This window comes from Lupinus angustifolius, chromosome LG18, assembly GCF_001865875.1.
Source record: "Lupinus angustifolius cultivar Tanjil chromosome LG18, LupAngTanjil_v1.0, whole genome shotgun sequence".
In the NCBI taxonomy this organism is placed as follows: Eukaryota; Viridiplantae; Streptophyta; class Magnoliopsida; order Fabales; family Fabaceae; genus Lupinus; species Lupinus angustifolius.
Window position 1 is genome coordinate 14,565,583 of NC_032026.1, and position 15,587 is coordinate 14,581,169.

The 15,587-nt window shown below is 36.1% G+C and overlaps 1 protein-coding gene across 3 annotated transcripts in view; it reads left to right on the forward strand.

Moving 5' to 3' along the window:
- LOC109332605 overlaps positions 1-15,587 on the forward strand; it is a 53,476-nt gene that overhangs the window by 15,570 nt on the left and 22,319 nt on the right. For all 3 annotated transcript variants that reach the window (XR_002105909.1, XM_019567589.1, XM_019567590.1), the window contains 19 exons: positions 51-235; positions 343-451; positions 647-790; positions 947-1,237; positions 2,369-3,016; positions 3,150-3,341; positions 3,746-3,849; positions 6,346-6,635; positions 6,826-6,910; positions 7,000-7,329; positions 7,663-8,022; positions 8,135-8,624; positions 9,108-9,271; positions 10,290-10,452; positions 10,578-10,847; positions 10,976-11,173; positions 11,866-11,908; positions 12,130-12,254; positions 12,338-12,835. Coding sequence is in view for 2 of the 3 variants with exons in the window: in XM_019567589.1 (XP_019423134.1) it covers positions 51-235; positions 343-451; positions 647-790; positions 947-1,237; positions 2,369-3,016; positions 3,150-3,341; positions 3,746-3,849; positions 6,346-6,635; positions 6,826-6,910; positions 7,000-7,329; positions 7,663-8,022; positions 8,135-8,624; positions 9,108-9,271; positions 10,290-10,452; positions 10,578-10,847; positions 10,976-11,173; positions 11,866-11,908; positions 12,130-12,254; positions 12,338-12,835 (4,689 nt within the window). In the remaining variant the exon portion in view is untranslated. The remainder of the gene's footprint in view (positions 1-50; positions 236-342; positions 452-646; positions 791-946; positions 1,238-2,368; positions 3,017-3,149; positions 3,342-3,745; positions 3,850-6,345; positions 6,636-6,825; positions 6,911-6,999; positions 7,330-7,662; positions 8,023-8,134; positions 8,625-9,107; positions 9,272-10,289; positions 10,453-10,577; positions 10,848-10,975; positions 11,174-11,865; positions 11,909-12,129; positions 12,255-12,337; positions 12,836-15,587) is intronic.

Below are 15,587 nucleotides of genomic sequence, written 5' to 3' on the forward strand. Positions count from 1 at the left end.
GTATTATATGCACTTCAATCATAATATTTCACGTGCTCAATTTTGTGCAGGTTGTTGGCTATTTCATGGGTCTTATTCCAACTAGTCCAAAAAGTGTCATCAAAGTAACAGATCAAGTGACAAATTCAGAGAAGTGGTTTTCAGCTAGTGAAATTGAGGGATCGCCTGCTGTGAAGTTTGATCTTTCTCTCAGGAAGCCAATAATATTAATGCCTCGTAGAACGGACAGCCTTGAGTAAGCTAGACTTCACTCTTCTATTTTCACTTGTAGGTTTATTGCTAAGTTCCATATTGGTATATTTGATCTCCTTAACATCATTTAACAATATTTCTCTGTCACAGTTTTTTGAGGCTTGATATTGTTCATATAACTTTGAAGAACACCTTTCAATGGATTGGTGGAAGTAAAAGTGAAATCAATGCAGTGCACTTGGAAACTTTGACGGTCCAGGTGAGACTGGTTGTTTATAGTATATGATTGTTTTAGAGGTAAGAAAAAATTGGTTAGAAAGGTTGGACACTTGCGAATTTGAGTTCCCTGTCTTAAGTGTTCACTCTGTTATTTATCTTATTTTGTTTATTTATTTGATTTTGCCAGATTTTATGACAGTTTTATTTTATAAGTAGACTAATTGTTGGGGTGTAGGTCGAAGACATCAACTTAAATGTTGGCACCGGAGCAGATTTAGGTGAAAGCATAATTCAGGATGTGAATGGTTTATCTGTGATTATTCACAGGTCACTTCGGGACTTATTACATCAATTTCCAAATACTGAAGTTATAATCAAGGTAATACATTTCCTTTTCATTGGGAGTGTGGCCTGAAAATTGGTTAGCCACACTCCCGAATATCAACGTTATTATTTCCTTTACTTTCTGCTGTTAGTATACTTTGGTATTCTCATTTTCATGCTATTCTTATGATTTGTATTGTATTGGATACAGATTGATGAGTTGAAAGCAGCAGTGTCAAATAAAGAATATCAGATTATTGCTGAGTGTGCTGTATCTAACTTTTCTGAGGTCCCGGATGTTCCTCCACCTCTGAGTGAACCTTCTTCCATGATATCAAATGATGGTACAGGAGATAATGTTCCCGAGGTTATGGATAATGTTGATTCAACTACCACGGATGTTGAAGCCTCGATTTTGCTGAAAATTTCTGTGTCAATATATCTTGTTGAGTTGAGCTTATATACTGGTATAACAAGAGATGCATCTCTGGCCACCGTACAGGTATATTGTCTTTTTGATTAATATATTATGAATTACAACTTAGTATGTTCCACTGTCTTCTCCTTTCCGGTGGAATCTAACTGATAACTCTTCAAGCTAAATTATATATGTTCTGTTTTTCTCTTGGACAGCAAATAAATTTTAAATTCAAGATAATAAAAGTAAAAATGTAGATATTCATGGTTCCTAATGAACGCTTAATATTTTGAAACTCAATTAAATTCGCTGAAGTTGCACGTTTATTATTTCTCCGCTGATTTTGTTGCAGCTTAGGATTTCCCGATCCTTCAATTTGTTCCCTTATTGTAGTGTAATATTCTTTTACCCTAAAAAAGATTATATGAGTTAGCATAAATACATGCAGGGATTGCTATATAACATTTCATTAAGCACATTAAAGATATATTGATGTAAAATCATTCTTTAGCCTTTAGATAATAGCTTAATTTTTCAAGAGCTTAGTCTTTGTCCTGGTATTAGAGCCTCTATTAAGAATTTTTGATTTAGGTGTATTATTGGGCTGAGTATGTACTAATTGTACTACACTAGTACTTGGTCTACATTTTTAGTTATAAGTAGGAGATACACCATACATTATTTTTCATATTTCTTTTTATTTTGTCTCTCTTCTCTATTGTCATCTAACCATCATCTACTACTGGTTGTTGGTAGGCCTCATAAGTCCCATCCTCTGATATTTAGGTAATGTGACAACTATCATCGTAGTTTTGAAACAAATAGTCATATCTTTTTGCACTGTGAGGTAGCTTGGTAGCTTTGGAGTATCAGATTTGGGCTGTTGGAAAATATTGGATTGGCCCCTCTGATGTAGATTGTGCTTTTGTGGAGTTTATGTTAGTGACATTTGGTACAAAAGATCAAATCGTCAGTGTTGTTGAGTTAATTAACAAAGACTGGGAATTTCCCTTAATTAATGTGAAGATAAGGGAGGGGTAAACATTCTTCTAGTTGAAATTAGAGAAACTAAATTGCTTTGAAGCATCGTATCAGAAAAATAATTTTCTCTAAAGTGAACCACAGTTGTCAAAGAGGCAACTAAATAAAAAAGAAATGAATTTTTCTATGGCTTTAATTTTTGTAGGGCTCAGCTTATAGTTCTCTCTTTTGCAGGTCAGTGGTGCATGGCTGCTGTATAAGTCCATTACAGCAGGAAAGGGATTTCTCTCCGCAACACTACAAGGTTTCAGTGTTTTTGATGATCGTGAGGGGGTTGGACAAGAATTTCGGTTAGCAATAGGGAAGCCTCAGAATGTTGGAGCCAGTCCTCTTGATGCGTTTTCTTATTATCAAAATCAAGAATTAGGGGATAGCAGGATAACAAAGGGGAATAATTGTGAACCTGTTACAACAATGCTGATCGTTGACATGAAATTTGGTCCGGATTCAACTTTTGTTTCTTTGTGTGTCCAGAGGCCCCAGTTACTGGTTGCACTAGATTTTCTTCTTGCTGTAGTTGAGTTTTTTGTTCCAACAGTTAGTAGTATGATATCTTCTGAAGAAAACAATAAATTTCACATGCTCGAAACTATTATTATGGACCAGTCAATCTACAAGCAACCTAGTACTGAGTTTTCCCTTTCACCTCAAAAGCCTTTAATAGTTGACGATGAAAGTTTTGATCATTTCATATATGATGGTGATGGTGGAACACTATATTTAAAAGATAGGCAAGGTTTCAATCTCACCGCAGCTAGCTCTGAGGCTATAATATATGTTGGAAGTGGGAAGAAGTTGCAATTCAGAAATGTTGTTATTAAGGTCCCAGTGTCCCACTTCATAGTTTCTTTATCAAAATTACTATCAGCAAAAAAGAACTGTATCATACTACTCTATGAATTTAGGATTTTGGTGGATGCCTAAAATATTAGTTTCCTTGGTTCTGTTTTTGCAGGGTGGACAACACTTGGATTCTTGTGTTTTTCTTGGAGCAAATAGCAGCTATTCAGCTTTAAAGGATGATCATGTATACTTGGAAGGATTAGATGAAAGCTCTCAGCCAAGGTCTTCAAGAGGAAGTGTTGATGAAGAACCACATCAGAATACTGCAGTTAACAACTCCACAGAGTTGATCATTGAGATTCAGGTTACGTGTTGCTATAGTTAAATAATCATGCACTCGTGTATTTGTGGATTCTAAATGTGGTTAGGAGGAATTGTGTAGTTGTAGATTTGCGTGAAATTAACTGGGGCTGGAAGTTTTATTTCTAGCAATGTTAATTTAGCAAATGTGGTTCGTATTGCCTGTGGATAAGCCTGAGAAGGCTCTAAAAACTATACACAGGCTTTATAAAAGTATAAAAGTTTCAACTTTTTTTTTATTCTGGATAAAAAATGAAATTTATTAAGACAAAGGGGAAAGTTACAAAGAAAAGAGGATAATGACTCGCCATAAACAAAAACTAGTAATGAGTATAATATGTATGTTTCTTGTTAATGTCCATGCTTTATGCATGTCTTACTATGCGACTGAGATGTATCTCTTTGCAGGCTGTTGGTCCAGAGCTTACCTTCTATAATACATCAAAAGATATTGGAGAATCATTAAGCTTGTCTAATAAACTTCTACTTGCACAGTTGGATGCATTTTGCAGGTAATTCCTCTGGTGTAAGACGTATTTGTTTAATTATCTTCGCCACATTTGTGCTTCTGCTCTGACCGTATTGGCATACTTTCTGTTTATTTATTCCATGAGATTATTTGTGCTGTGCTACTTTATTTGTTCCTGCTTTAATTGTAGAGTTATAAATTCATCATGGGCTTCAGCCTAACAGCTTCAGGAGAGCTGATCCTCATTCCCTTGACAAAGTATCAAGTATGACGGTGATTAGGAGTTTGATCTTTGATCCAGTAATTAAGTTAAAGTTAGGCATAATGTAAAGTAACGTAAAGTGGGCTTGAAGCATTGTCCATGTTTCAAGGTGAAAGAGCATTTGCATGAAGGGCGTGTAAGAATGTAAAACATTTTTACGCTCCATCTTAAAGCTTAAGCTATTTTAGAAGGTTTAAATATGTTTTTGGTCCCTGAAAATTTACTGAATTTCAGTTTTAGTCCTGGCAATTTTTTTTGGGGTTTTGGCCTATGTATGTTGTAAAATTTGGTTTTAGTCCCGAGTGATGATATGACTAACACCCACATGTGACACATACCATACTAATTGATAATGTCATCAATTGTGGTGTTGACTGTTGACACATCATCAACATGGACTAATATCAACAAGATCAACTAAAGTAAGGACTAAAATTAAAATTACCCATTTTGTCAGGACTCAACATTTTAAAGCCTTTTTACAAAGTTGACCATTTAGAACTTGTGTTATTTTTGCCTTACTGTCACAGGACAGGGTCCAGTGCATTAACAAAGAATTTTTTATTCTCATTCTTTAGTCAACTACACTAAATCAGTTAGCATAAACTAAAAAGTGTACATCGGGCGAAAGATGGTGTCCTTGTTTTATTAATGCTAGTGCTGAGTTCAGATAGCAAATGACATAATTGTTGCTTTAGTTATAACCTTGATTTTGGAGATGTAATCAGAAATTGAGCTGGAACCTTGAGCAATTGTATGGAGATGAGCTTGTAGTTGACGACTACATGCCTTAGTGTGAGCATTGCAGAATGCTTGAAGCTCTTCCAGAATTTACAGGAGGAGGCGCAACCAACAACTCTAGGTTGTAGAGATTCAGAAATGGAATTCAATAACCAGGAGAATATGGTTTGATCTTGTTCTCCCCAGCTGTAATAGCCAGGATCAACACGATTTTGAACCTTATCAAGATCAATGAGAAAACATGGAGGAGTTTCAGAATATTGCACATAACGAACTACTCTATTGGACTTCAAAACAGCAAGCATAAACTGACTCTATGTAAGGTAGTATTTCTTAGATAGTTTGGTGGTTGGAAGTAGAAGTGAGAACGAAAAAGAAACTGCTTGAAGAGGAGAAGCAGAAGCTTTGTGTGGTGGAGAATTATGCACATGATGATCTGAATCAGAGGCATTTACCATGGAGGCGATTGATACCATGTAAAATGAGAAAGTAGGCTAAGAGAGAGAGAAGGAGAAAAAGAGAGAGAAATAGGAACTGAACTTTATTTCTTATTCAATTAATTTATTATTACAATGATTGAACACCTCTTTATATAGAGGTTTTGAAAACTTGCTAGGGAAGCTACTATAGGAGGTAACGTGCACATAAAGCTACCTCCTATTAACTAACTAACTGCTAGTGATAGTTGTCACTTTCCTAACTGCATTCCTTATCCTCTAATTATGTAATAGCATTATGTATCAGATGTCATAGAAATGTGTGACCCAAGTTTAAGGGAATTTTTTTACCAAAATAGACCTGAAATATTATGAGATTGAATGTTAGACGTAAAATGTCATCAAAAAAATAAACTTAATGTAGTGGAGATGAGAGTGTTGCTTATAAGATTTTGAGTGAATGCATTGGGGAGAAAATTGGGTAGCTCATATTGTAGAAAAGATGATAGAATCACGGCTTAGGTGGCTTGGACATGTATGGAGGAGACCGTTAGAAGCTCAGTAAGAAAATTCCTCCTGTCTACATATTCGTTTGCTTTTTGAAAAATTAAACTGGATGCATTTCATCTTTCTGGAAGTTACCTCCAGTTAATTTCTTGTATCCACTATATGTGTATATATATATATTTTAAATGTTTCAATATCAATGAAGTGACATGGTTTAAGTAAGAGAATCAAACTTCCATTTTGACCTAGGCAAATATGCCCTGCATATATGTTTTCTTATATGAATTATCAGATGCAATTGACTTCTAATATCTTTTTATTATTATTTGTTCGTGTGATTTATTGTTATTGCCTTGAGGACTATATATTACGGGGAATAAGAATGTTGTTTCACAGTGTCAACAACCTATGCTAGGTTTGGTTCTTCGAGTATGCAGTTAGTTGAGTAAAAATATGCTTGTAAATAATATATGGCTTGATCTGTTAGAATCTTGTTTCTTCTGTTATTATCTACTTTTTTTCTCTAAAACTTACACACAGGAAACTGGTAGTGGAGGATTGACTGACATTTGATGTGTTTTTCCATTGCCAGGCTTGTTTTGAAGGGTAATAATACTGAGATGAGTGCAGATGTACTTGGATTAACTATGGAGAGTAATGGGATCAGGATTTTGGAGCCATTTGATACATCTGTGAAGTACTCAAATGCTTCTGGAAAAACCAATATACATTTGTCTGTTTCAGATATTTTCATGAATTTCACATTCAGCATCTTGAGATTGTTTCTAGCCGTGGAAGATGATATTCTAGCATTTTTAAGGACAACATCAAAGAAAATGACAATTGTTTGCTCCCACTTTGACAAAGTTGGAACCATAAAAAGTATGTTGATATTATCTATTTCGTTTCTATTTTTGTTAAAAATGTTGAGAATTGTGTATTGAATCATATGTTTATGATAGAGCATTATGATGTTGTCTGATCCATGTAGTCAACCCTACCTAGTGGGACTAGAGCTTGGTTGTTGTTTTTATATGCATTCAAGGGTAGTCATACTTATTGCACCATGCAGATTCTGATACTGGTCAAACATATGCTTTTTGGAGGCCTCATGCTCCTCCTGGTTTTGCTGTACTTGGAGACTACCTAACACCACTGTCAGTGAGAATTCTTAATATTTATTTTTTACTAGGCCTATGCTTTTCCCCCTGGACTTTAATGTTAATTTAATTTGTTTGCACTACAGAGACAAGCCACCAACAAAAGGAGTTCTTGTAATAAATACCAATTCAATAACAGTTAAGAAACCCATTAGTTTCAATTTGATTTGGCCACCTTTAACTTCCCTGGGCTCTCAAGGTGAAGAAATGGACAACTCTGACTTGTTATGTAAAAATGAGGAAGATAGCTGCTGTTCTATTTGGTTCCCTGAAGCTCCCAAAGGTTATGTAGCCCTAGGCTGTGTAGCTACTCATGGAAGGACACCACCCCCGTTATCTTCTGCTTTTTGCATCCCGTCGTCTTCAGTATCTCCATGTTCATTGAGGGATTGTATCACGATTGGCACTACTGATGTGTAAGTGGAATATTTCTATTGTCACTTCTTTTGTAACTCATAAAGGCACTTGACAGTTTTATTAACTTTGAAGTTTAAACTAACATATTTCTTAATCAGCGTTGATGTTAGTTCCGTGTGTTTTGTATATATTTCGTAAGAATTTCAATGTGATTGTTTCACTTGACTGTTTAAATTACATTTGAGGATTACTTCTGAATGAAGAAAACTGATTGTCATGGCTTTTTGGATGAAGTTGGGTATTTTACCTGCAGTATTTGTCATAACTGTTGATCAGAAATATGGTCATGGCATGTTCATCCCATGAAAAGTTTGTTTGTGTCTTTAATGCAGATGCTCATCCAGTGTGGCATTCTGGCGGGTGGATAACTCTGTTGGAACTTTCTTGCCAGTAGACCCTAATAAACTTAGTTTGATGGGTAAAGCTTATGAATTGCGTTGCATTAAATACGATTTTCTCAAGGTATCCTCAACAGCATTGAGTAATCTGGATTCTCGTTCTCCTTCTGGTGGGAATCAAACTTCGCAATCCAACCAGTCTGGCGATGGAAATTCTAATAGGCGTTTTGAGGCTGTAGCTAGCTTTCAGTTAATATGGTGGAATCAAGGATCAACCTCAAGAAATAAGTTATCCATATGGCGGCCAGTTGTTCCAATGGGAATGGTATATTTTGGTGATATAGCTGTTAAAGGGTGTGTTTCGCACTTATGTGCTGTTTCTTTTCATCATAAGAATTTAGTTTGTGGTTTGTTTATTTTGTTCCTTACAATTAATAGAGAACTGATGCAGTCTTTTGCTTTTTAGGTTTGAGCCTCCAAACACCTGCATTGTTGTTCAAGATTCCAGAGATGAAAACATTTTTAAGACCCCCCTAGATTTTCAACTTGTCGGACAAATAAAAAAGCAGAGGGGAATAGAAGGTTTATCATTCTGGCTTCCACAAGTTCCACCTGGCTTTGTTTCCTTGGGTTGTGTTGCGTGTAAAGGGAAACCAAAGCAAGGTGAATTTGGCTCGCTAAGATGTGTACGCAGTGATTTGGTTGCAGGAGATAAATTTTTGGAAGAAAGTGTGTGGGATACATCTGACACCAAGTATGCAACCGAGCCATTTAGCATATGGTCTGTTGGCAATGAACTGGGGACTTTTATTGTCCGTGGTGGTTTGAAAAAACCCCCAAGAAGGTTTGCTTTGAAGCTAGCAGATTCTAGTTTGCCAAGTGGGTCGGACATTACTGTCATTGATGCTGTAATTGGAACCTTCTCAACAGCTCTTTTTGATGACTATGGTGGTTTGGTGAGAATAAATACTCAGTTTGTTGCTTTTGGTCAATTAGTAGCTTTTGCTTTTAGGACACGGTTCTATATTTGTACGTTTCCTTGGAATACAGTAGTGCTAATTTTTTATGCCTCTAAAGTTAATATTGAAGCAACATCAGTGGATGCTGATCTACAAGTTACTATACCTTTACTTCCCTATTTGACTGCAAACACATTTGGTTCAAACTCTGTATGCCTATTATTTTGAGTTGTTTGGTAAAATTGGAACCAAAGGAGACGATGCATGTATCTTGGCCAAAGTTTCCCTTGTTCCCAATCTAGTCTAAAATTTGTGTTATGTTATGTCATTGACTAGTGTTTTCAGCTTGTCATTGGGCCAGATTTGTGTTCATTGGCATGACCAACATTTGATTTATCTTACTCGCGAATGAAGTTTATTTGCTATTAATTTATATTCCTTAATACTTTTGCATCAACTACTTTTCTTTGAATTTGACAGATGGTTCCTTTGTTCAATGTATCTTCAAGTGGAATAACATTCAGTTTACATGGAAGAACTGAGTATCTGAATTGTACTGCCAGTTTCTCCTTTGCTGCTAGATCATATAATGATAAGTATGAAGCCTGGGAGCCTCTTGTTGAGCCAGTTGATGGGTTCTTAAGGTAAATTACTTTAAGTTAAAAATTATAGAATTCTCGTGTTACATGTTGCCTTTGGTAAAACCTTCAAGGGCAAGATGGGGGAGTCTAGGTTAGATTTATGTGAACATTACTTTGGTTTATGAAAATGGGTTTTGGTTTGTGACAGTGCATACTCAGTTATGACAGTTATATTTATGTTAAGTGTATTCTATTAGTAGCTTATAGGCTTTGCTTCTAAATCCTCTAGATGGTTCTAGAATCATTTATGTAAAAGTAAAGGTTCATTCAGAACTCGAATTCAGTTAATGGAAGTTTTATCTCTTTCTCTCTCTTATCACTTCCATCACTTTCATACTCTTGAATTTTCTCAGACGTCATCAACCTTGTTAAGGTCTCAATTCAAACTCGAGGTTATTCTAGCTGTTTGAAGCTTCAAAACTGCTGTTCTTGATTATTTTGGAGAAGTTTTGGCCTTGATGTGCATGATTGATTTCCATCAAATATCACTGCATCTTTGAAGATGTAAATACAATTTTCATTTACGAGAATGATATTAGCTATTTCATATTTTTTGCTAATACTTTTTTTATAAGACAAATTTATTGAAAAGGCAGAAGTGGTGCTAACACCGAGGTTACAAAGTGATTGTTCAACAGCCCCACCATGTAACAGCACAGACTTAGCTGCATCCTGTTTGTAATTGCAGCAACTAAAAAGCTTCACCCCTCCTATACCTTAATCAGTTGTTTCAGATGCTGTGCACAAGCAAAACTCCCCAAGTCCACACGATACTGCTTTAAAATTCAGATGCTAATGCTATTTCAGATTACTATAATGTTATTTCCTAAGAACATTAACTCTCTTTATTTCCTATGATAGATTAAAAAGTACTATTTCCAATTAAATGCAAATAATTATTATTATTTTAATTATTCTTGTTTGAAAGCAGCTTTTTATTTAACTTTAAATGCCCTGCTTGTGTGTATTCAAATTATATTTTAGTTCCAGATTCTCTTTTCCTAATTACCACTACCTGTAGGTACCAATATGATCTCAATGCCCTGGGTACAGCCTCTCAATTACGTTTAACGTCAACTCGAGATCTGAATTTAAATATTTCAGTTTCAAATGTTAATATGATCATTCAAGCTTATGCAAGCTGGAACAACCTTACCCATGCTCATGAATGTTATAAAAATAGAGTATGTTTTCTCAAATCCTGATGTTTCTGCTGCCTTAAGCTTGTCTTTCCGGTTGCGTTTCACTTTCTTTGTTTTACCAATGTGTTAACATGGTCATTTGTTTCCCTGTTGGTGATATCTAATAGGATGCATTTTCTCCTACTTCTGGTGGAAACTCTATAATCGATACCCTACAGAGGAGAAATTATTATATAATCCCACAAAACAAACTTGGCCAGGATATTTTTATCCGGGCTACGGAAGCTAGGGATCTCCAAAATATAACTAGGATGCCGTCTGGGGATATGAAGGCAGTGAAAGTTCCTGTGTCGAAAAATATGCTTGATTCTCATTTGAAGGGTAAACTTTGTAAAAAGATTAGAACGATGGTGACAATCATCATAGCAGAAGCACAGGTATGATTTGGTTCTTTTTCTGGCGTTCCCTTTATAGTTGGTTTTGCCATTTAGCTGCCCCAGTCCAGTTATATTTACCTCCCGTGCTTCTTATTCCCTACAATCTTTTTTATTCATCTGTAATGCAGTTTCCCAGAGTTGAAGGTTCAGATTCCCAGCAATATACAGTGGCTGTCCGCCTTTCTCCTAACCAGAGCCTCCCTACCGATGCATTGGTTCATCAACAGAGTGCACGCACATGTGGAAGAAGAGCACATCCTTTATTGCCTTCTGATCTTGAGTTAGTCAAGTGGAATGAAATATTTTTCTTCAGAGTTGATTCACTGGTATTTGAAAATTATCTTTAGTTGCTTTTATTTACTCTTTCTTAATGTCAGTTTTGTTGGAAATCGCTAATAATTTATCTTTGCATTCCATAGTGGCCGAATTCATGTACAACAGATTATTTTGATAATTTGGTTGTCTACTCCATAATTTGGATTGGTTTATTAAGTTTTAGAGATTATTACTCGAGTTATGCCACCGAAGCTTTTTGACGATGTTCTTGATAGGATCGAATTTGGTTTGTTTGTAACATAATGTTTGGATTTGAAAGAGGTTATGGCCCTTGATTGCGTAGGGCTAACTTCGTCACTATGCCTTTGGTGCATAGTGCGATATTTTGTCAGTGTATTTTAAGGCATGGCATGGGTTAACCCATGGCTTTCTTTGATAGCCATGCACAGGGATTTGAGACTTCTATTGTACTTATTATTTGTTTTCAGGAGCAAAAATTAATTAATAGAAAAAATAAATTGTGAATTTTTATGAGAATCTAACACTTTTTATTATCTCCTTATTGGTACAATGATTAATGGGTGTAAAACTCAAATACATCTTTGACTATGCATTTGTAACCTTTTGAAGAAAATTCATCTGGTTTTTAAAATTAATGCATCTGTTATCCTTCAAGTGTCCATTTCGGTATTCTGATTGAGATTCTAACATCAGATTTGACTTCTATAAATTCTTTTTACAGGATTACTACTCTTTCGAATTAATTGTAACAGATATGAGTAAAGGTACGTCCTTGAAATTCAATCCAGAACTATGTGACATTGCGTATAATAAAGTAAAAGCAAAACTAATACCAGTTTAGATGTCTGCAATTAATACAGATCTGGAATTAATGATGCTTTGTGATTTATAGATTTTCTAAATACTTGTATATGTTCCCTTGGTATTTTGAAGCAGATACATGGTGCAATAGTTAAGAGATTGCTTTCTTCTTCTTTTATTGTAGGTGTCCCCATTGGATTGTTTTCAACTTCTTTGAACCAGATAGCAAGAACTATTAAGGACAGTTCATCTCCTCAAAATTTTGCCAGTCAGTTAAACTGGATAGATTTATCTGCAGAAAACTCTACGGTGAATGTTGTGTATGATTTTCTTTTTTTTTTGTTTTGTTTCCTCTAAGTACTTATCTTAGTGATGTTGTGCTGAAATTTCAGGATGCTTATTATAAGTCTCCTCGGAAATTACGAACTGCTGTACTAGTGCATAGTTCTGAAGTAGAGAATAACAATCAACCCTCTAATTATGGTGAACATAAATCTGGCTTTATTCAAATTAGTCCTAGCAAGGAAGGTCCTTGGACCACTGTGAGGCTCAACTATGCTGCACCAGCTGCTTGCTGGCGGTTAGGTAACGATGTTGTTGCCAGTGAAGTTAGAGTGAAGGATGGCAACAGATATGTGAATATCCGATCTCTGGTTTCTGTCCGTAACAACACAGATTTTGTGCTTGATTTATGCCTTACATCAAAAAATTCATACGAAAAGATGAATTTGCTGGAAAATTCAAATAATTCTGTATCTATCCAAACTGAGAGCAACAGAGTTCAGATGGATGAGTTTTATGAGACTGAAAAGTTAACTCCACACAAAGATTGGGTTGGTTGCTCAGGTTCTCCTGGGCAGCATTTTTCAGAAACAGGAAAATCCCATCAGGTGAATGATAATAAATTTCTCATGCCTTCAGGAATACTTTTCTAGTTACTTCTCTTTTGCCTGTACCTGCACTTTTTCCTTTCTCTAATGACCAAACTACAAACAAATATTCAAATAAAATGCTCATAGTTATTCTTGGATCTCTCTTTTTGTTATTGGAAACAGCAAGTGCTTTGAAAAAAGAGAGTAAGAGCATCAATGATACGTGATGCTTAGGAATTTTCATAATAGGTCAAACACTTGAACCTTTATAATTATACCAGCCTTAGAGTAGGATATGCAGGAGATTTTGTTGGGATTACTTTCACTACCTAGCCATATGCCATCTAATAGTCTTCATGGTAAGTTTTTTGCATTTATTGTTCAATGAACATTTCTCAGCCCATTGTATCCACTTATAGAGATATGGTGATCATGATTCAGAGCTTGCTAACCCCGATCTTTTAACTTCCGTATCACAATATTAGTTGTGTTCAAGAGTTGTATGTTATGTGGCCCTATCATGATGAGCAATGATTTGCACAGCCTCTCTGGAAAGAGGCTTTAATGTGTAATGCAGCAGGCAAAAAAAATCCACGGTGGAACATTTCAGCAATTAATTTGTTTCATATTCCCTTTCTCCTTTTAAATTTTAGAAATCAATGGTTAAGATGCATCTCTTCTTCCATGAGCGACCAAATCCATGAGACTCTCACCTAGTGTGGTATGGGGAAGGTAGATGTACGTTGCCTTACCCTCTCAAGTGAAGAGGTTGTTTCCAGTAATCTCTTCCTCTGTGATGACAAAATATTTCGCTGTGGAAAATTTACTGGCATAGTTACTTGGTACGCGGTACTGGTTTCGGTGTGCAATAGTCGGTTCTATTTTATTCGCCAATTTTTACATTATTATTAAGTATTAGAATAATGCATGTAGTGCATTTAGTTCATTTATCAATCTGTTGCATTTTAGTTAAGTAAAGTAACTGAGTTTGTTACTACAGTTACTTTACCATTTTACCCTCTTTATTTTTATATATAAGTAACTCTGTTACTCATTGTATTTCAAGTTTTCAATAATAAAAAGAATATTATCTTCTTCTGTCAAGCTTCTTCTGTCTATTATCTCTTCACTCTGGTTTTCAATTTCTTACATGGTATCACGCTATGGCAACCGACAACAACGCAACGACATTCAGATCCTCTTCTCCAATTTCTCCTTCCCCTGCGTTGCCGCTTATGCGGTGTCTTCTCCTCTTGTTCTTCCGATGCCATCAATGAAACTCATCGAAAATAATTATTTAGTGCAGGGACACTTCATGCTAGCCACACTAACTTCGAATCGCGCTAATCGATTCGTTCTTGGAACGGAAATTCCACATCATGTTGGTGCAGCAGAAGGATCGTTGTGCAGCGTTGGCCACAAGCAATCAAATAAAGGCATTGAATAAATATAAGAGAATAAACAAGAGAATTTGTTAACGGGGTTCAGCTAATTGTGCCTACGTCCCCGGGAGCGCTGAGCGGCTACCAAGATATTATTAGAGAATTAGGACTACAAACCCTAGCACACTCATGGGCCTACCTGCCCATAGGGTGTTTCTATTAGGTGCTTATATCTGGTGCACATTATAACAAGGGACTTGAGTCCAATATATAACATTGATATTCTATTCTATTCTAATTCTAGGCAATGTGGGACTTCATATAATAACATATTTCAAACATCCCCAACACATCGTTTTCTTAACGATGATGATAAGTTAATCAATCGTGTTAATCCAGCTTACTTACGATGGGAAGAACTCGATCAATGCGTGTTTTCATGGATTCTTAACTCCTATCCGAAAGTCTTCAACCACGAGTGGTCGGTTGTGTGCACTCGTCGCAGTTATGGGAGGAGTTAGATTCATTCTGTAATTCGTAAACAAAAGCCCGTAGTAGACAACTGCGTTCTCAACTCAGGTCTATTTCTCAAGGCTCAAGCTCCATCTCCGATTACTTCACTAAAATCAAGAGTCTCGTTGATGCTTTGATCTTCATTGGCTCTCCGATTTCTACCTCAGAGCATATTGATTACATACTGGATGGCTTAAATGAGGAATATCAACCTGCAATCACTTCTATTGAAAGTCAAATTGATTTGCCTTCCATTCATGATCTTGAATCCTTTCTGTTGATGTTTGAATCAAGATTAGAGAAGAATAAACACAACTATTTCTGATGCTTTGTCTGTTAATATCGCTTCTGAATCTCCATTGTTTTCTACTCCTGTTTCTTCTTAACCTCGAGCATCCATCGCTCCATCGGTTTATTACTTTCCAAGAGTTGAATCACCTAATCCAGCTTCCTATGGTTTTTTGGAAATGCTCATGCAAGTAATTTTCGAGGTCACTGTGGTCGTCGTGAGAATAATGGTGGTCGTAATCGTGGAGGACGTTATTTCCGTGGAGGATCTTCAACTGCTTTTTGTGTTTTCTATAATCATCCTGGTCAGGATGTTGCCTATTGCTATTATGCACCTCCACAGTTTGGGCTAACGTACACACCTCCAGCTGGCCATATGTCATGTGTTGCACCTAGTTATGTGCCATGTTGTTCTCACTATTCCTCTTTCCAATCTACCAATGGGCCAACAAGATATCCAACCCACTTTTATCCGGATTATCCAATTGACTTCTACAATGGAAATAGAGGGCACTATGGATCATCTAATGCTAGGTACTCATTACTTGGGCCTGACCCAACTCATCCACCACCTTCACATTATCACA